Genomic DNA, 22612 nt, shown 5'->3' with positions numbered 1-22612 from the left:
ATTAAAGATGATTGCATCTGTGCTTGAGTTATATATTGGAAATATTATATAAATGTCTCTTTGGATAAATGGAATATAATTCTGTATGATAAAGAGAAAGTACAGTACTAACCACTCCAGACCCTTTTTAATCCCTTATATGAGCATAGAAATAGAATTAATGAATAAAATTAATAAATCAAAATAGAAAAATAATATTATGACACAGTTAAGTGATGTTGTTAAAAGTAACCTTTGAAGAGTGCAGAAAGGAAACGTACAGAGAAAATAAATGAAGTTCATCAAAGCGTGTATTTGGAAAATGATAACGGAGTGAATGTACAAAAACTGATCTCCCCCTGCCCTGGACCTGCCCCTCATACCCCCCAGTAGACCGTGTTCTGTGGGCTGGCTGGAGCAGAACCACTCAGCACTTCCATCCCCCAGGGACCCAAAGAGTGAAGTCGCCCTCTCCACTGAGGTGAACGTGGTCCAGAGCAGCAGCTACTGCACCTCTGGAGACGTGAAGGATCTCCAGAGACCTCAGACTTTCCCCTGGGAGAATACACAGCTACCTCCCCCAGTGTGCAGAGCTGGTCCATGTCCTCAGTCAGGGCTGTGCAATAGCAAATGCATGTGATGGGAAAAGCCAGGCAGAGATGACCCATCTCCCAGCAGAGTCCCTTGGTCATGATCCCTCTACGTCAGCTGTCATCCAAACTGTGTGAAACTCATTTCCTTTCTTCTAGAGTCTTCATTTTCTCTTAATGTTTGGGTAGAGTCTATTTTCTTCCTTCTCCTTTAATTAGACACTCATGCTTTGTTGAGGGATTGTAAAAAAAAAATTTTTTTTGGAGGAAAGAAATAAGAATATCGCCCAAAGAGAAACATGTTTTTCTTGGGAAGATAAGAATATGGTTTCCTGGAAAATATTTGTGAAACAGAAATTTAAAAGGAAGACATAAAATAATAGAAATGCACTATATAATCTCCATCTTGAAAACGTTATCCCTGTTGTCAGTACATTTGATATAAAGTAAAAGTAAAGTGAAAGTCACTCAGTTGTGTCCGACTCTTTGCGACCCCATGGACTGCAGCCCACTAGGCTCTTCTGTCCATGGAATTCTCCAGGCAAGAATTACTGGAGTGGGTTGCCATTTCCTTCTCCAGGGGATCTTCCCCACCCAAGGATCAAAACTGGGTCTCCTGCATAGTAGGCAGATTCTTTACCATCTGAACCACCAGCAAAGCCCCTTACATTTGATATATTGGTGAATAAACTGTATAGATTTTCTTTATCTTATAGGTATTTTATGTTAAAGTTTTTATTTTTCAAGTACAGAGCTCAGCTCTGTTCAAACATTAAAGATTACCACAATGGTTGCAACATTTAAAAGAGGTACTTTTTTTTTTTTACAGGACCTCAGACTTAAGTGTGTTTCACTCAAATAATTAGGCATATGGCTTTTTAAAGAAATCATATGGGTTACACTTATAAATCTCAGTCACTTTTGGGCTTCAATCCTTGATTGTAAGGATATTTTCCTTCCTTTGTGGTACAGGTAATTTTCACCAGAATCACAGGAGTTCAAGAGAAACAGAAAGACTGAAATAACAGAGAAGGTGCGGCCTTGGATACAGAGCCAGTGCAGCATTTATTCTGGTTCTGTCAGTAATTAACTGCAATCATAGGCAGGTAACCAAGATCACCTCTCTGAGCCTCAGAGAGGTTATAAAATAAAAACATTACAGTTTCTCCACATTATTATTACAAGAATTAAAATGGGTAGTAGAATCCCTGACTCATAATAGATACCACATAAATGTTCATTCCCTACCATCATTTCCAGATCTAGATACTCAATCTAGTAAAATTTGTCTTGAGTCCCAAAGTGCTAGCAAATAAAGTAATAGTTATTTATAGTGCCAAACACTTAGTTGAGGATGGCACTCTTAAGATCCTTTTTTGTCCATGATGGATTCTTACAGTATCATCAGAGAGTGCAACAGTCACACCCTGATCAAACTTCAAAGGATTGGGGAGTTTATGAAATTGAGAATTGCGTCCTATCTCTCTCTCACCATCTCCACCTCCCTCAAGAGATACAGTGTTCAGTGAGGAAGTTGTAAGTGGCCCTGTGAGGGCCTATCTTGCTTTGCAGTCACATCTTTGAGGCAGGCACAGGTGACAAAGTGATGCTGGTGTGCATGGATCAGTCTTTCCAGACATTTGATGATTTCATAGTCAGGAAGAGCAAGACTCATCATGTTCAAGCCTAGCATCTGAGAAACCACCTCCCTGAAGTCCACCAGCTGCAATAGCAAACAAAACCACATGAATCGAGAGAGCAGATTGCAGCAACACTGCCAGATCAAAGGCAATCCAAACACCCGTGGAAAACCGAGGTCTGCATGAGCTAGCCTAATTACTTACTCTCATTACTCTCCAGTTAATTCTCTCATTTATAAAAAAGATGAAGAAGAAAGAAGAGGGTATGGAGGAGGCTAGCCTACAAAATTACCTCTAAAGTCCTTTCAGACACCAACTTTCAGCAATTTCATAACTGCTTTTCTTTTTATTTACTTTTAATTGGGGGATGATTGCTTTACAATATTGTGTTGGCCTCCGCCATACATCAACATGAATCAGAAATAGATATAAGTATGTCCCCTCCCTCCTGAGCCTTCCACCCACCTCTCACTCCATCCTACCCTCTAGACAACCACTTTTATGATGAGACAATTAATGCGGTAGTAGTAGTAAAGTCACTCATTTCTGTCTGACTCTTTGGGACCCCATGGACTGTAGCCCATCAGGCTCTTCTATCCATGGGATTCTCCAGGCAAGAATGCCAGAGTGGATAGCCATTTCCTTCTCCAGGGATCTCCCCGACCCAGAGATCAAACCTGGGTTACCGGCATTGCAGACAGATTCTTTACCGTCTGAACTACCAATTAATGTGGTATCAGCTACCAAATCAAGAAACCCAGTTCAGCAACTATAAAGGAGACTCTGGCCTTGATAATATTTCATTTTCTCACTTCCAGGGTGAATGAGCAACCTACCTACCTACCTCCCATGCCTGTTCTGAAGTTCAGATCAAATGAAACGATAGTCGACTGTGTATGTGTTCTGCACACTAAGAAATGCTTTACAATTGTTGGTGTGGTTGAGTGTGTCACATGATAAATGCTTATGCCCTGCAGCGTTAACTGGGCAATGGACCTCTTCAACTAAAGGAAGAGCCAATGGCAGAAGAAGTATGAGCTGATGAATATGGAGGACTTCTAAGTGTTGATAAAATCACATCACATGGATTGCCATTTCACAGCACACTGGACTCTCTGGGACAATTATTTGTCCATCACAAAAGGAGAAATGGGAGTTTGGGGCCAGAGAAGATGGACAACATGTGACTTATACCCCCTCAATTCTCACAGACTGGTTGCTGTGATTCTAGCCAAAAGCAGTAGTAGATCAACTAGAGATGGCCAGACGACCCCTTCCATTTCAGAAAAGGTGTGAACCAATCCAGAGACAGATGTTCCTCCAGGAGAAGTGCTGTCCAAACATCATCTCCGTGTGCTCATTAACTTCCCAAGCCCCTTCCTATGCTGAGTCCAACATGGGAAACCAAACACTCTCTCCAGCCTAATCTCCCCAGTGAAAAGCTTTCCTCAAACTTTTCCACCCTTCTGAATATGGCCAAAGCCATTAAATGCTGAGAAGTTCCCACTGAGACCACTCACTCTTGGAGTTTGGCCTTCCTCAGCTCTGCCTGACACATGAGCCAAAGCAGAGGCTGCTAAAGAGAAAAAATATCCTGGGATCAGAGTCCTCACTGTGCCCTTCTGGGCTGCAGAGAGCGAGCGAGATGAAAGCCAAAAGCAGGGGTCAGGCTGCCCAGGACATGTTTCTTTCTGCCTGACCTCCTGATGGGCTCACCAGATAACACCCCGCCTTGCACCCAGCGGGCGCACAAGTTCTGTTTTATGGTTTCCATCTGGGCTCGGCCAGCCATTGGGTCTGGGTGCCACTGTTTGTGATTTGGGACCATTTCCTGCAACTGATCTCTGCTGGAGATAAAATTTCCCTCCTGAGGCTGAAGCCCTGGATAACGTTAGAAGATCTGGGATAACTCGAACTTCAGAGGCAATCAGCAAACATAATAATAAAAAAAAAACCTCTCCATAGCCAGAACCTGGCTTTTCACAGGCTTTCCATGGCTTTGATAAGAATGTCTTTTTCTTTGCTACAATTCGTGCCATTAAAAGGTGAATTGCTTTTCTTAGTGGAGTAAATCATAATGGTTGTTTTGATGCCAAAAAGATGGGAGGGAGCAGATATAGATATGTTGGAATTATGTAGAAAGCCTAATTAAACGGTTATAAAGAGATACATGAATAATTATCACACTTTTGAATTGTTTTATCTTTCCAAAATAAGGTTTCACCCCCAGATTTCTACCCACCTGCCTTTCTCTCTTTTCTGCTTCTTCCAGAGATTTTTTTAGTGTCTTCATTTCACTGGTTACAACTTCTAGCATGTTCCTGGCCCTCTCTTTATTCTCCTTAGCCTCGTGCTCTGTAGTCTCCAGTTCTGATTTGACAGACAGCAGCTTTTTCTCAGCTTTCTCCTTCATTTTTTCCAGTTTGTCTCTGGATTTATTTAGGTCTTCAATGGCTTTGGTCTGTTCCAAAGTTTTAATCTAAGAAGTCAAAGAGAATGCTAATAATTTTGTCTGCATTTATTTAGGAAAACTGTATAAACAAGACAAACCAGAAGTCAATGAAATTCACTTAACAACTTTTTTTAATAAACAAATAGTGGAATGCAAAATGATGTAACTGCTGTGAGTAACAGTTGGCCTGTTTTCAAACTGTAAACACAGAGTTGACCCATGACCCAGCGATTTCACTCCAAGGTGCATAAATCCAAGAGAACTAAAAACTTATGTCCACACAAAACCTGTGCATAAATGTATCTAGTAGCACTATTCATAATCATCAAAAGCCTGAATATCCATTACTGGATGAGTAGATTGAGAAGATGTGGTATATCCATACAATAGAGCATTATACAGCAATAAAAAGGAACAATGTACGGATACATATGACAATACAGATAAGCCTTGAAAACATTATGCTAAGACAAAAAAGTCAGTCACAAAAGACCACTTATTGTATGATTCCATTTATAGGAAACATCCAGAAAAGTCCAGGGGCTGGTGGGAGTAGAGAATGAAGAGTAACTGCTGACAGATACAGGGTTTCTTTTTTGGGGTGATGAAAATATTCTGAAATTAGATAGCAGTGATGTTTACACAGTTCTGTGAATATACTAAAGACCACTGAATTGTATACTTTTAAAAGAGTGAGATTTATGGAATGTAAACTATATCTTGATGAAACTGAGATCAGAAAGCATATTTACAAAGAAGCCTCTCAGTTCAGTTCAGTTTAGTTCAGTCGCTCAGTCGTGTCCGACTCTTTGCGACTCCGTGAGTCGCAGCACGCCAGGCCTCCCTTTCCATCACCAACTCCCAGAATTCATTCAGACTCGCGTCCATCAAGTCAGTGATGTCATCCAGCCATCTCATCCTCTGTCATCCCCTTCTCCTCCTGCCCCCAATCCCTCCCAGCATCAGAGTCTTTCCCAATGAGTCAACTCTTCTCATGAGATGGACAAAGTACTGGAGTTTCAGCTTCAGCATCATTCCCTCCAAATCCCAGGGCTGGTCTCCTTCAGAATGGACTGGTTGGATCTCCTTGCAGTCCAACGGACTCTCAGGAGTCTTCTCCAACACCACAGTTCAAAAGCATCAATTCTTCGGTGCTCAGCTTTCTTCACAGTCCAACTCTCACATCCATATATGACCACTGGAAAAACCATAGCCTTGACTAGATGGACCTTTGTTGGCAAAGTAATGTCTCTGCTTTTCAATATGCTATCTAGGTTGGTCATAACTTTTCTTCCAATGAGTAAGCGTCTTTTAATTTCATGGCTGCAGTCACCATCTGCAGTGATTTTGGAGCCCCCAAAAATAAAGTCTGACACTGTTTCCACTGTTTCCCCATCTATTTCCCATGAAGCCTCTAAAAAGGATCAAAAGGAATTCCTTTGAAATAAGTTAAGCAATGCATATGGGATAGAAAAGCAGAAAGACTAGCTAGCAGAGCTCTGAATTTAGTTCTGAGCCTCCTAATAGTTCAGACAAGGCCTACGGTCATAGTCTCCAAGAAAAAGCAAGAATTTGTGTTTCAATTTTATTGAAAATCATTTAAAGGTAACATCTGAAAGTAATAAAAATAAAAGATACCAAATAATGAGTGTGTGCTGTCTCCTCCCTCCCCCTTTCATTACATCCCTGCTTTCCTAAGAAGGAAGGATAATTTCTTGCTGCATCTACTCCCATCCTGTGGTTCCCAGGGTGAAGCTGAATAATGGGGAGAGTGTCAGGGAAGAAGAAAGCCTGAGAGACTAAACTGACCTACTGAGAGAGGAATGGAAAGAGTCTCTGTTAAGTAGGCTGCAAAAACTACTCTTGGAAGAAACTTGGGAGGATGGAAGAGGGACTTGTGAGGAGATGTAGGATGCCATGTAGGGAGGAAACCAAAGAGAGAGAAATGGAAAAAAGACGTTTTAAAACATTGCCACTCTTGAATGAAATCCTCCTTTGGTTTTCTTTTTTTCTTCTCCTTCTTTTTTTTTTTTTTTTTTGAGTAACAATAATAAAGCAACCACTATCATTTAGTTTGTCAGACAGCTGATTGTTTATTGCTGAGGGGTTTTGAGACTGTTGTGATTTCCCTAGACTGCATTTGGACGCTACCGTTAGAGATGAAAATCTTGACCGAGTCTTGGGGTTAGAGTGCATCTTCACAGAGACTGAGTTCCAGAATTATGGTGTAAGGAGCACAAGCTGACCTGACCTAAACTCTGAAGAGTCCTCCAGCACTTCTGGAAAGTCAGAGGAATGGTAGAAGCTATTCTCAGATTGGATTATGACACGCTATGGAAGAAAAGTGCCTGCTTGGGATACTGCTGTCCAGATGGAAAATCATCAGGTTTATATTGTCTGGGTGACATCATTAAACTGAGAAAGCTTGAGTCAAATGCCTAAACTTAAAACTTGTTTTTACCTACCATCACACACACACACACACACACACACACACACACACACACAACTTAAGAAACTAAATTCCTTTCCAGGCAAAGAGGAAGTTGATGGCAGACATGCTTGCACAAGTTCAACATTTTTTTACTGGTTTCATGAAGGAGAGAGGAAATCCCTTGGGAAACTGACAGCTGCTGCGGGACTTGCAATTGAGAAGGTATGAGAACAACTGCTACAGCTTGGGAAACACGGAGGAAATAAAAGCAACATCGAAGGGAAGGGGCTCTGAGTCAGTTTTCTAGTCAATGAAATAGCAGCAGTAGAGCAAGCACTCACGACAAGGAAATGGGGGCTGACCCTGGAGGTCATTCATCAATTCCAAGTTATCAAAATCCATATTTGAATATAGATGGTAAATCAGTATGAGTATATTACAATAATATCTCAGTGTTGATTCCTGGGTGCAGCTATTTTACTATGGTCACACAGAAGAATTCTCTTGTTCTTAAGAGATATCTGGGAAGTATTTAGGCATGAAGTGTCATGAGGTACTCTCAAATGATTCCTCTCTCTGTCTTTGTCTCTTTCTCATTATGCAAATTATAACCATCAGTAAAATGTTAACAATCTACATGAACAGTAGAAGAATGTCTGTTATGCTATTCTTGCAACTGTTCTATATGTTTGAAATTTCTCAGAATAAAAACTTGAGAAGGGAGCTTTCCCAGGCATGATTGAGGCGTGTGTAAAGTATCCTATCAGTAAAAAAATTGTGAATATATATGTACATTTATTTATTAATTTATTATATGAACAAGAGCTCTAAAAATACATTCTGTAATTTTTCAAATATTTTACAAATAGGGGACGTTAGATGGGCAAAATCAGTATCAACCTTAAAACAAAGTGATCTCCCTTTCACAGAGATACCCTTCACATGCCAACAATCTCAGGGCTGCAGAGAAAATACGGGGTAAAGAGAGAAGTTTCTGGGATTGCTACATGGAATTAAAAATGTTGTATTAACAGAAGAGGAGATATATTCAGCCTTTCTGCTCAGCTTGGAAAAAACATTTACAGTGGGCCATCTACCAAAAGAGATGGAACACAGCTTGGAGAGTTAGAAGCACGTAAATCAAGTCCTAATGAGAAGAATTTATAGCCAAGAATTTCTCAAAAATATGAGACTTTATCACAGTCCTGAGGGCTGCCTGAATTCCTGTTGTCAGGGAGCGAGTTACAGAGTCCAAGCCAAACCACCAGGACAGAACTGGGAGCCAACTTTGGGAAGGCGTTCTCAGTCTCCTAAGGCAAACAAGATTGCTGGGAGGGGAGCAGGGCAAATGGGTTTCTTAATCCAACTAAGGGAGCTTCTCAGAGTCAGCCCAGAGTTCAGTGAGAGTCTGCGTCCCTAAGTTTTTCCCAGTGGGTCTGAGATGGTCATAAACAGGACTGATGCACCATGCAGACCCCAGCCAGGATGGATCACATTCTGAGAGTTTCTCTTCTGGTGAATAATGTATCTGGCATCTGCCTCCTGGAGGAAAAGCATTTCAAATCTGGCGAATGATCCTCTCTTGTGTTACAAGGGCCAAAGGCCCTGAAAGAAAAGGTGATTAAATTTAAAATCTGATCTGTTGAATCTGCAAGAGGATCTACAAGCTTCACCTGGAGGGTTTTCTGGAGATTGTACAGAAAATAGGACCCTAAGGTTACAGCCACTATGGAGAACAGTATAAAAGTTCCTTGAGATCTACCATATGACCCTGCAATCCCACTCCTGGGCATATATCTGGAGAAACACATGATCCAAAAGGATACATGCACCCCAGTGTTCATTGCACCACAGTTTACAACAGCCAAGAAATGTCCATCAGCAGAAGAATGGATAAAGATGTGGTACAGGTATACAATGGAATATTACTCAGTTATAAAAAAGAAAGAAGGAACGCTATTTGCCACAACACAGATAGACCTGGAGATTATCATACTGAGTGAAGTAAATCAAACAGAGAAGAAATATTGTATGGCATCCCTTACATGTGGAATCAAAAAAGAAACGATACAAATGAACTTACAAAACAGAAAGAGACTCACAGACAGAGAACAAACTTAGGATTTCCAGCAGGGAAGGGATAATTAGGGACTTTGGGAAGGTCATGTACATATTGTTATATATAAAATGGATAATCAACAGGAACCTACTGTATAGCACATGGAACTCTGCTCAATGTTATGTGTTAGCCTGGATGGAAGGGAAGTTTGCAAGAGAGTGGATATATGTATATGTATGACTGAGTCCCTTTGCTGTTCACCTGAAACTATCACAACATTGTTAATCGGCTATACTCCAACACAAAATAAAAAGTTTAAACAAAAAAACAGGACCCTGCAGAAGCCCTGCACTGTACTGGCACTCTTTAAAGGGGGTGGGACAGCAGAGGAGAAGGGTTGTCCAGGGAAGCTGTATCCCTCCGCAGAGAACCCCAGAGATTTTGCTAGGCGGGAACAGTAGCAGAAATCAAAGGAAGCTGTTCTACTTTGCAGGCCGAGCTCACGGCCACTCCCCCACCTCACCCAGGAGGTGTTTTTTCACAGGTTCTGCTTGATGCACACATTCAAAGCTGGGTAAGTCCAGGGCAATTCAAGGTCAGTGAGTCAACATAATCAGAGCTCAGTTCATGATTGGTAGGTTTGGGGAAAAAATATAAACTAAGGTCACATGGGCTGGATTGGAGAGCATTCTGAAGTGTGGGAGGAGCATGGGAAGCAGAGTCAGTAAGCAGATGAGAGCTTTGCTGGTGGCTGAAGATTCTTATTCCCTTTGAGTGTGTCCTTGAGAGACTACCAGAAAGATAATGGTTGTTTTCCACTAGTTTCTGGTTATCTGACTACCGATTTTTGGCCACAGCTCCCTACTAAGATTGTGTCCTGTGGTACAGTCTGAAACCTCTCCATTGAATATCTGGTCTTCCTTTTTTTATTACTTCCCAGAATAAAGACCCATCTAAGTGAGCTCCCGGGACTAAGTTCCAGCCAATGAAGACTAAGAAGTGTTGTACTCTTTCTGGAAAACGGCTACTGGCTGTCCTTCCACCTTGCTTCCTGCCTCGTGCCTGGAATGAGGCAGAGCCCAGGTAGCTGGCTTGCCCTAAGAGGTAGTCTTGAGGAGGAAAGTTATTTCCAGGAAAGTAAAGCAGAGAGAACAAGCCAGGATTAGTGATGACCGTGAAGCTATCCTCCTAAACATGGAATGACTACGTCCATGCTTTCTTTCAGTGAGAAAGCAGCAAACATCTCTCCTGACCAAGCCACTGTTGTGCATTTCAGCCTTTTCAGCTGAAACTAATCAAAACTCACACCAGCTATGAAGCAACTGGCATTTCATGAGTTATGCAAAGAACTGGAGTCCTGCCACCTGTTTCAGTCCCTGCATTTGCATTCGTGCATAAGGCTATGCTTCTGCCAATTAGTAACACAACTTTAATTATCCTAGGTCAATGAAGAAAGAGCAAAGGTACAGTTAATACATAAATAATGTGTTCACGCCAAGTGGAGGCCACGCTGCATCATGATATATGTGCAAAGCATCTGCAGCAGCAACATAAAGGCACATAGTAGAATAATTCACTCTGTGAATTGATAATTCACTCTTAGACAACACAAACTGTCCACATGTCAGAACCAAAAGAGCCCATACCACACACAAGCAATTGGTACTATGCATTCTTAGTAATGGTGATTTCAGTGAAATAAAATCTAGCATAGTGAATTAATATTGCCCATCTTTAAACAGATATTTATTTCTTTGGCTGCACCAGGTCTTAGCTGTAGTACTCGGGATCTTTAGCTGTGCCATGTGGGCTCTAGTTATCTGACCAGGGTCAACCACGATCTGACAGGCCCCTACATGGGGAGAGCAGAGTCTTAGCCACTGGACCACAAGGGAAGTCCCCAATATTGCCAATTTTTAAATTCTAGTTTTACACTTTGTTTTGATTTCTAAGTTGATTTGGATTTTATAGTGGTAAACATGTAATGAGATTAAGAAATTTCTATATAGTATTAAGTTTGTATGTATGTAAGCAATATTAAAATAAAATTACTCTGGCTCAGCACAGGAAGGGGAAATATAGACAATATTTTTTCTTTCAAAAACAGATTTCTACAATGCTTATGTTTACCTGCTAAACTAAAATTTAGTAATTTATCAGGAAAGGTCTGCTTTTCCCTGGTCTAGAATTCAGGAGGAAATTTAATACATGGGTCTTTTAAAAGAAAGGTTTGAGTAAGCTAGGAGTCAAAGTCTTTGACAATGTTTTGCAATAGACATAGAAACACATTAAAAAAAACTGGCATGCAAATTTTCAAAACAGACTTATTCATCATAAACAAAAAAAAAATGGAAATAATCCAAACGCCCATCAGATACTAAATAAACAAAACATAGTATGTCCATACAATGGAATATTATTCAGCCATTAAAAAGAAATGTGATGGTTGTTTATGTGTCAATTTGACTGGGCCACAAGGTCCAGATATTTGGTCGAGCATTATCATGAATTTTCTGTGAGGGTGTTTCAGCATAAGATTAATATTTCCCTTCTGTAATGTGGGTGCACTTCAACCAATCAGTTGAAGGCCTGAATAGAAAAAAGACAGACTTCCCCTGAAGCAAGACAACTGTTCCAGCAGATAGCCTTTGGACTGGCTCTTCCCGGGTTTCCAGCCTGCTGGCTCATCCTGCAGATTCTGAACTTGCCAGCTTCTGTAATTATGTGGGTCACTTCCTTAAAATAAATCTGTGTGTGTGTGTGTGTGTACACATCCAATTAGTTCTGTTTCTTTGGATACCTCTGATTAATACAGGAATGAAGTACTGATCACAATATGGGTGAACCTCGAAAACACAGAAAGAAGCCAGAGGCAAAAGGCTCCGGCTCCATTACTCTATTTATGTGAAATGTCCAGAATGGGCAAATCCACAGAGATAGTAGCTCAATCAATAAAGAATCTGCTTCAGTGCAGGAGACCTGGGTTCAATCTCTGGGTCAAGAAGATGCCCTGAAGAAGGAAATGGCAACACACTTTAGTACTCTTGCCTGGAAAACCCCATGGACAGAGGAGCCTGGCAGGCTACAGTATGCGCAGTCTCAAGAGTCAGACACGACTTAGCAACTAAATCATCATAGAGACAGAAAGTAGATTATTGATTTACAGAGTTTGAGGAAAGGATGAATATGGAGTTTTGTCTCTTGGGTTTTGGGGGGTTTTTTTAGGGGGTGGATAATGGAAAAATTCTAGAATTAGGGAATGGGGATAGTTGTACAACCTTGTCAATATATTACACCAAAAACTACTGAACTCTGTACTTTCAAAGAGTGAATATTATAGCATATAATTTCAATCTCAATTTTTAAAATAAAATACATAGAAATGTAGTCCAAATGACTATTTTGGATTTACCATCTATAAATGGTGAAATTAATTCTTAATTGAATAAGAGTGTCTCCCCCTACCCATGCAAAAAATATGTCTACCAGAACCTCAGATTTTCATCTTATTTGTAATAAGGGCCTTTGCAAGTGTAATTAAGAAGCTCAAGGTGAAATCATCTTGGATTTGGGTGGGTCCCAGATCCACTGGGGGGCTTCGCCAGTGGCTCAGATTGTAAAGAACCCTCCTGCAATGCAGAGACCTGGGTCTGATCCCTGGGGTGGGAAGATCTCCTGGAGGAGGGCATGGCAACCCACTCCAGTATTCTTGCCTGGAGAATCCCCATGCACAGAGGAGGCTGGTGGCTACAGTCCATGGGGTCACAAACAGTTAGACACAACTGGACGACTAAGCACAGCACAGCACAGCAGATCCACTGGAGCTGGTACTCAGCACTGAGTATAAAGCTTATTGTTTAAAACGTAGACCAGAACAGGTTATAGGACATAATTACCTCTACGATTTTCTCCTTGATGGTGAAAGAATTGAAAGAAAAGTTAAAAGGAACTCATTTTTCACTTAAGGATTGAACATTATAGAATACCCCATCCTGTACCACCTAGAAGCACTGTGCACACACCAGTGGTGTGTGCTCCACATTTGAAAACGTTGCTTGCAATGTTGATACTGGAATTGGAAATTCTCAAGCCAGCCACGGTGACCAGAAACACAACTTGAATAATCACATCATCCAAAGAGCAAAACTTCATTATGAGAATCAGGCTTTCTTGTGAAAAGGTTAAGTGGAAAGACGCTTGTAAATAATTAAAAATAACGCACTGAAAAAATGATGAAGACCTAAGGTCTAAGTCACTGAGACCAAAAGGGAACAAACTATAGACACAGCCCTCAGTTTCCACTTGCTGCTTCCTGCTTCTGCTCTCTGCTATCGCTAGGGTGACTCCTCAACGCTCTGGTTCACAGGGTTGTCTTGGGCCAGGCGTCCTATGGCCACTCTCACTACACTTAGCCAGGATCACGACTTAGGACATCTGCCCCAGAGTCTCTGATGGCGGGTCACTGTGTCCGTCACTTCAGAGGGTCACCCCCGCCTGCTCCCACAGCACACCATCCTTCTCACATCTTTAGCCACCTTCCACAGTCCCCATGGGCGCAAATGGAGCTTCAGGCTCTGGAATGGGTGCAGTCTAGGCCCGCTGCCCCAGCACTCCTGTAGCCTCCGCCAGCCAGGGTGGAACCAACTGCATGCTGACGTCAGGGATTCTCCCCATACCCACCAGACGCACACCCTAAAGGTCAATTTCAAGGTGTGAGCAGGGTGTCCAGGATACTTACCTCTGACACTTTCTCCTCACCCAGGGACCCCATCAGATGCTTTCCCTAGCTTCTCCTTCCTTTACATGCAAATGTGTCCCTTCCCCTGGGCTATGTCTGCCCTTCCCTTCTCTAGGGAAGCAAGCCTCTGTTTAGCTACCTCGTTCTGATGCCAGAAGGGCTTGGAGGAGGGAGGGGGGAAGAGCTAATGACTCAGAAGGGAAAATCGAGTGGGAACTATGCCCTAAGATATGGTTCTGCTACACAGATTCAACTGTTGGCTTTATTCCAGATTCCTTTTCCCAACTGATCTGTCTCCAGACTCAGAAACATTCCATTTCAGAGCCCTCATCTGCAGAGAGGAAGGACATCACTGTTGCCAGTATGCACGATGGGTGTACCCGCCAGGGATGCCAGTGTATATGAAATTAACATATTATTGCCAGGGGTATACACACGTGACATTTGAATATTTTTATTAAATCCGAAGTTTTCATTTCATTCTTCTCTATACTCATTAGAAGTCAAAGACCTCGAATCCAGGAAGCACATGGTCCCAGCCTGTCTGCCCTCTTCCCTGCTTGGTGTGACAATATCCCAAAGCATAACACACACCCTACTGCTGTCTGATCATTTTCAGCGAATACTTGTGTGTATTCATTTTCTCATCTTCTCTAAGCAAATGCCAATGCAAAAAAAAAAAAGTCTATATGATTCTTAATATCATAGTCACCCACACTTTGAAGAAATGTTTTTATTTTCTGTACATCACATCACCCCTTTTTTACTTGATTTTTCATTCAGCAACTATGGATGGCTTCATTTCAGATATTGAAGGGACGCGAAGGTGATCTACCCTGCTGATTTGTGAAATTTGTTGCATTTTCTCACAGCTCTAGAAAATCAGAGAAAGTTTTCAGCTTTTTTTTTTTCCTAGTGTGCCCCTTATAAGGCTGTCACTCTTTTGCATAAATTTTGATGGAAACACAAACAGTGACAAGGAAACACATTCTGAGCACTTGCCTTAAGTTCGTTGGTGTCAGCCAGTTTGGCTTTGAGCTCGGTGTTCAGCTCTCGACACACACTCAGCTCTTTCTGCAGCCTCTCCACCTTCTTCTGCAGCTTCCTGATGGTGGCATTGGCCTCATCCCGCTCCAGCATCACAGCTGAGCGCACCTGTTTCTCCTGCTCCAGGTGGGCTATTTTCTGCCGGAGGAGGTTCATGTGCAGCTCTTTGCTCTCCAGTCTTTCCTTCTGAGTCTTTAGCTGGTTTGATACAAAAAAAGGATTTTTTTTTTTTAGCTGTGAAATTCCATTCATTTATTTTTTAGGTTTTTTAAAATTTATTTAATTTTAATTGTGGGATAATTGCTTTACAGTATTGTGTTGGTTTCTGCCAAACATCAACATGAATCAGTCACAGGTATACATATGTCCCCTCCCTCTTGAGCCTCCCTCCTACCTCCCTCCCCAAGGGATTTTTTAAAATAATCATTGAAGAGTCAGTAAATATAAATGAATTCCTTAGATAATATTGATCTTTATCTATACTTCAATAAGACTAATTTGTAAACCATCAGAAAAAGGTTGTTGGATTCCTTTTCCTGATTGCATTTTTTTAATCCCTATTTTTCCAAGAATTAATTTGGTAGCTGCAAAGTATGAGACAAAAGAGCCACAGAAAATGCACCAAGGAGTATGCTTTCAATGTCCCATTCCCTCCAACATGATGTACATCATAATAAAAATGTAAAATTACTTTTAAAACTACTAAAATGAGCTTATCAAGAGCAGAACATAATAAGACAGACAAAATCCTCTCCAACATCCCATGGCAACTATGCTCACACTGGTCTTTTCTGAAAGAAGATACAGTGCAAATTAGCACCAAATACCCAGACCGACTAATTTCAACCATTTAGAAACAGGTTCAGTGGCACCAGACATGGGATTTGATATGTTTTTAACATAAGCTACATGAAGGAGATCTTGAGGAAAGCTTTATTTATATATTGAAGATTTTAGAAATAGGTGTTAATTCACCTTCAAGAAGGTGTTATTTCATTGTGTCTTTATAACACACCAGACCTATACCATCCTCAAACCAAGCTGAATAAGGTCTGCACTTGGCACTTAGCATTGACAGTCAAACTTAATGAAAGAATTGAAATGTTTTTTAGAAAAAGATTATGGACTCTAAAAGGAGAAAAAAATCCTCTTGGCCTTCACGTGTCACAATTAGTGATTGGAATATTAAGTATAGGAACCTCATTCATCTATTACAGACACTGAAAATTGGAATCATGTAGAAATAAAGAATCTTAGAGCTAAAAAACATCCCATTTTCTCCAGTTATATAATCTGCATTAGTAAAGTGTTTGAAAGTGTGAAGAACTTTGTGAAATACAGGCTTAACTATCTTACCAATCAGGGACAAGCAATGTCCGTGCCCACATCCTTTTTTAACAAGGCTCTTTTAGTATTTCTGTAACTAGCCTCCCTTCCCTGACCTTCTTCATGTCAAGTTCCACTCTATTGCAAATTTACCCTGGTAAACTCTGTACACTGGTCATTTTAATAATTATACAACACTTAAGAAAGAATAGTATTGGATATGGAGGGAAAATCAATTATCTGAGAACTTCAGAAAGAACCGCAGCTCAGTTTCATGTCTCTGATGGTAATAGGGGGTGTCTGCTTCCTTTTAGAAAATATTCCTTAAGACACCATAAATGGAGGTCATACATGAATAGAGCATCTTCTGTGAACCAAGAGCAAAAATGCTGTTTTTAAAAAATTAACATCATAAGATAGGTATCATTCCCATCTTAAATACGAGGAAATGAAGACAGAAAGGTATATAATTTGCCTAATGTCATACAGTGTGGTGGAGCCAAATTGAGAACCCAGATGTGAGTCATTAAGCAGCCTATACATGATAATTCTACCACAGAATTTTCTCCTAAGAACTATTCTAAGGATACATCTGTGTTTTCCTCTTTCTTTCCCCAATGCCAATAATTATATAACTAATAATTATGTTTTTATCCATTTCATCCATTCATTCATTTATGTAGTCTAAACTGTTTCTAAGTCTTCCTTTGAGTTAATGGAAAGTAAGCACTTCTCCCCTCTACTCTCTAGTGCAAGAGAGCTTATGTAAAAGCAAAAGATTTTACTCTCCTCTTCTCCCACAGTCATAGAAATAGTGATTTTTTTCAGCTAGGCAAATGGCTACAGAGTAAAGACTAGTTTCCAGCCTCCCTTGCAGCTAGGTTTAGCCATCAGAACACATTCTACTTCTGGGAGATAAACACAAGTTCATGTAGAAAACTCTGGGAGCCTCCTTTAAAAGATAGCTCCTGCATGCTCTTTTGCATTTCTCTTCTTCATTCCTTTCTTTTTTTAAACTTCTGCCTGGTCCTAGGTACTTCTGTGAACCATGGTCATGAGGACCACCCTAGGGATGGGAAATTGCTAACTGAAAAGAGCCTAGGTCCTGGGAAACTTTACAGAGCAGAGATGTCACATTCACCCTAAGCTGCTACCTCCAGAAATGTATGTTAGAAAAAAAAATACCAAAAGCAAAAAGCAAAACGACAACAAAACTACTTCTAATTGCTTGAGTCTGCAACTTTGGGCCTCTATTACTCATAGTTAAACATAACCCTGGATGATACATTTACTTTCCCTTCAGGCTTGAAATCAAGACTCAGCTTCTGAACACATATTTGTATGTTTCCTATCCACATTGGCAAATATAGTAGAAGTACATTATTTTTCAAGATTTAAGTTTCTCAGAATTTCCTTCTCACAACACCCACAATATTCCCTACCTTTCTCTGTAAATTGTGGGCGATCGTCTTGTTTTCAATGATTGCATTGCTCTCGAGGCGGACCAGCTGCTCTGTGCGAGCTAAAACTACATCCAGACGCATGTCAAAGCCAAGTTCAGCAGCCATCTGGTCCAACTTCATTTTCTCTGAAAGCTGATCCAGAAATTTAAGATACTAAACTCGAGAACAAAAATAAAAATGGGACACAAAAGTAGAGTTAATAAGCCATCTCACAGAATCTTTCTCTTTCTCCCAAGCTTACAGGTAGTTCTTATTAAACCCAGTACAGAGCCCAGCCGCTGACTCCAGTGCTTGGTGATGAATTCTTGAACCACCCTGCAAGCTCCATGCTCTGTTTCTTGTCCAGATTTTCCAGACTCTTCTGGTCAGTGGCCTTGATGTTTAGTCTAACATTACACATTCTTCTTAACCCTGTGTTGTTGTTTAGTTGCTAAGTCATGTCCGACTCTTTCGTGACCCCATGGACTATAGCCCCCCAGACTCCTCTGTCGATGGGATTTCCTAGGCAGTAACACTGGAGTGGGTTGCCATTTCCTCCCCCAACTCAGGGGATCTTCCCAACTCAGGGATCGAACCAGGTCTCTTGCAGTGGCAGACAGAGAATTTGCACTGAGCCACCTGGGAAGCTCTGCCATCCGACAAATGAGGCATGTCCCTGACTGCATCCACATCTCTCTGCTTTGGCTACATGCTGCTGCTACCATGACCCTCCCAGCCCCTGGAATCTACTGGCTAATCCAGCCCCTGCAGACCAGTCACCTACATACCTTCCATGGCAATTTTGTCCACCTAAGTGAGCCCTGGCCTCCACGGTGGAAACTGACCACTTAGCCAACCACTGTACTCTTCCTGGGTTCTAGTTCTACAAACCACACTAAAACCAGAGCTCTCTACACAAACAAACTTGGACAATGGTTTTGTTTAAGTTAAAATTCTTTAGAAAATGTCTTTTAAAGTTTTTAAGTATCAAGGATAAAGGAACAACTTTTTTTTAAAGTCTTTATTGAATTTGTTACAGTATTGCTTCTGCTTTGTGTTTTGGTTTTTTGGCTGGGAGGCATGTGGAATGTTATCGCCCAGGAATCGAACTCATACCCCCTGCATTGAAGGCAAACTCTTAACTACTGGACCACCAGGGAAGTCCCAACATTCTAAAATTAAGCTGTATCAGAAAAGTCAAAGTTCATAGTTTAGGAGGTAAAAGTCACAAAACTAGCGTAGGATCCTCCTCCACTTGATCTCTGGGGCTCATCTGGTCACATCAGACATGAAATGCTTACGGAGTTCTTGACAGATGACTAAATCAACCAATGGGCTTTCTGTAACATAATTTCATGATTTGGGTTCTATCTTTGAAATTTCTTCTCATCGCAATAGTTCTTCATCCAACAGGCATTTTTAGGCAATTATATGTTGAAACAAGTATCCTTTTCTGATGACTGAAGTATGCCAGCTTAAAGCCCCAAACTACCTATATTTCAGTCATCAGGATGAAAGTATTTGTAAGTGTATATTCTCCAATGTTGTTGAAAAGCATACATAAAACTTCATCTTTCCTATGTAAGTCACAGTCATCACAGTCGTATTGTGTGGCAAAACCACAGGCTGTTTCTGTCTCTGCATCATCAGTTTGTCCCTTCTTAATGCTCTGTCAGCCCCCCACCCCACTGCCAGAATGGACTACTTCATTTCTAATCTATGCAAATCAAAGTGAAATAACTGCTATTGTTTGTATTTTAAATAAAATAGAGTTGGTAACTTTTCTGGGAAGGTATAAAAGCTTCATTTTCTATTTCTATTGCCCCATCCACCCAGCATGCAAAGATCTACATCAGGCCAAAGGGGATTTAGAAAACAGGGAGCCAAGACCCCAAAGAGGAAGAGCCTTTTCAAGAATCTTGGCCAAACCTCAGAAAGTTAAAGTGGCTGAAAGGATTCCTGTACATTTTGTTCATTTGAATCACAATGAATCACAACTTAGCATGAATATATTCTATCCTGTGTGAATTTCAATCACCTGTATTTAAATTTAATCTCTGTATACCTTTGCTTTTCAATCTTACATGCCTAGAAAAAGCAAGAGAATTCCAAAACCAAAAAATCTACTTCTGCTTCATTTACTATGCTACACAGCTTTGGCTGTGTGCATCACAACAAACTGTGGAAAATTCTTAAGTAGATGGGAAACCAGATCACTTTACCTGTCTCCTGAGAAACCTGCATTCAGGACAAGAAGCAATAGTTAGAACAGGACATGGAACAATGGACTGGTTCCAAACTGGGAAAGGAGTATGTCAAGGCTGCATATTGTCACCTAGTTTAGTGAACTTCTATGCAGAGTACATCATTCAAAATACTGGGCTGGATGAAGCACAAGCTGGAATCAAGATTTCTGGGAGAAATAACAACCTCATATATGCAGGTCATACCACCCAAATGGAAGAAAGCACAGAGGAACTAAAGAGCCTCTTGATGAGGGCGAAAGAAGAGAGAAATAAAGCTGACTTAAAACTCAACATTCAAAAAACTAAGATTATGGCATCCAATCCCATCACTTAATGGCAAATAGATGGGGAAAAGTGGAGATAAGGGACAGATTTTATTTTCTTGGGCTCCAAAATCACTGCAGATGGTGACCGCAGCCATGAAATTAGAAGACATTTGCTCCTTGGAAGTAAAGCTATGGCAAACTTAGACAGTGTATTAAAAAGCAGAGATATCACTTTGCTGACAAAAGTCCATAAACTCAAAGCTATGGTTTTTCCAGTGGTCATGTATGGATGTGAGAGTTGGTCCATAAAGAAGGCTAAGTGTCAAAAAATTGATGCTTTTGAATTGTTCTGGAGAAGACTCTTGAGAGTTCCTTCAACAGCAAGGAGATCAAACCAGTCAATCCTAAAGGAAATCAACCCTGAATATTCACTGCAAGGACTGATGCTGAAGCTGAACTTCCAATACTTTGGTCACCTGATGTGAAGAGCCAACTCACTGGAAAAGACTCTGATGCTGGGAAAGACTGAGGGCAGGAGGAGAAGGGAGTGACAGAGGATAAGAAGGTTGGATGGCATCACCAGCTCAAACAACAAGAGCTTGAGCAAACTTTGGGACATTGTGAAGGACAGGGAAGCCTGGCATGCTGCAGTCCATGGGGTCACAAAGAGTAGGACACGACTTAGGAACTGAACAACAACATGCCTACTATTCTTATTGGGCAGTAAGGATACTACTACTAGTTTATAGGCAGTTACCTATGGAAGATTCACCATGGGCAGAATCAGTTTACACAACTTACTTTCATAACTGAGAGCTATTTTGATATGAAAGTGTGAAAGTGTTAGTTGCTCAGTCGTGTTCAACTCTTTGCGATCCCATGGAGCCCGCCAGGCTCCTCTGTCCATGGGATTTCCCAGGCAAGAATGCTGGAGTGAGTAGCTTTTCCCTTCTTTAGGGGATCTTCCTAGCCCTAGGCCTCCTGTATTGCAGGCAGATTCTTTACCTATGAGCCACCAGGAAAGCCTACATTTTGATATAACCTCTATTCAAATTAGTGTCCTCATAATGAAGGATGGAAGACATATTGATCTACCTAAAAGTCTTGCCTTTGATGTGCGTCTTCTATTACTTAAATAATATTTATTGATTCTTGCTCTAAGTCCTGGAAAAAGTCCAGAAAAAAGATTTTCCCGGGCCTCAAGAAATTCAGAGTGGATTGGAAAAGTCGAGTTAAAACATGGATACAGAAAGGGTGGTGAGTGCATGACAGAACCAGGTACATGTTGCATGAAGAACTAGGCCTCTAAGGAAAGGTTTCTGGAACTGGATCTGAAGGGACAGCTAATGGGACAGTGGGGCAGTTATTTCCAGGAGAAGAAGATGAGAACACTTCTCAGAGAGACCAGCAATGTGCAATCTGGGTTGCCAAGGGGGCCTTCTTATTTTAGACCACAGGACAAATTTGAATGTGGACGTGTTTGGACTCTGACCACTCATGGCACCCTACCAGTACCCCGATGGTCCCTCGAGGCTTCTGACTTTGCAACCACTGGCCTGAGAGATTGCAGGTGAGAGAAGAGCCTGGACTGATGAACTAGCCAGGTCAAGGAATCAAGACCTAATCCTGAGGGAGGCCCATACAGAGCCCTTGACCGGATGGAGGAAGATAAGATTAGACATGCATTTTATTAAGACCATGCTGGGAGTGGTGGGGCGATCAGTGAGAAGGTTGTTTCCACAGTCCATGCAGATGATCGCAATGCTCCAAAGTAAAGCACTGCTTCTAAATTAGAGATGAGGAGGGGATATTTGAGATCTATTGTGGATATAATGTTTTAGGATTTACAGTGCTTAGGAATCGACTGAAAAGAGAGAGGCCTTCAGGATGACCCTCAGGATTCTGGCTTGAGCAACTGGAGGCAGATTACATCATCACTGAGAAGGAGAGGGACAAATTTGAGAAGGGAGAATCATTTTTCTTTTGAATATTTAGTGCAAGGTATTGGTGGAACCCATGGTGTAGATGTCTGGCAATCAGATTCCTTCCAATTTAACACATTGGGCTCAGGTGCAGGATTTCCTATCAAGCTCAAAATGTCAACCAACACACCTTTTTGAGACATCTGTTTGAGAAATTCCTTTCACTGCTTGATCCCAATCCTTATTATCTTCTCATCAAAACTATTCTAAGAATAGTTTTATTCCAGAACCCAAAGGGCTCCTCCTTTTAGCCTCTAGACTCTCAGAGCCACCCTGCCTTTGGAGAAAACTTTCTTTTAGTCAAGACCCATCTATGGCTTTCCATCACCCACGGGATAACGCCTCGCAAGATCAGCCTGCCCTGGCACACTGAGCACCACGGTCCAGTCTCCCTGCCACCCTCCAGTCCTT

General features: G+C 41.2%; 1 protein-coding gene across 1 annotated transcript in view; it reads right to left on the bottom strand.

Annotated features, from left to right (window-relative positions):
- Positions 1-1615: 1615 nt before the first annotated feature.
- CCDC170 (coiled-coil domain containing 170) overlaps positions 1616-22612 on the bottom strand; it is a 93729-nt gene continuing 72732 nt past the window's right edge. Inside the window, exons 8-11 of the mRNA XM_069599312.1 lie at positions 17708-17881; positions 14895-15137; positions 4452-4688; positions 1616-2292 (exon numbers count right to left, since the gene is read on the bottom strand). Coding sequence (XP_069455413.1) covers positions 2092-2292; positions 4452-4688; positions 14895-15137; positions 17708-17881 — 855 coding nt within the window. The 3' untranslated portion in view covers positions 1616-2091. The remainder of the gene's footprint in view (positions 2293-4451; positions 4689-14894; positions 15138-17707; positions 17882-22612) is intronic.

Source organism: Ovis canadensis, chromosome 8, assembly GCF_042477335.2.
Source record: "Ovis canadensis isolate MfBH-ARS-UI-01 breed Bighorn chromosome 8, ARS-UI_OviCan_v2, whole genome shotgun sequence".
Taxonomy (NCBI): Eukaryota; Metazoa; Chordata; class Mammalia; order Artiodactyla; family Bovidae; genus Ovis; species Ovis canadensis.
The sequence above is the reverse complement of the archived record's forward strand: the minus strand, read 5'-3'. Positions and strand labels throughout refer to the sequence as shown.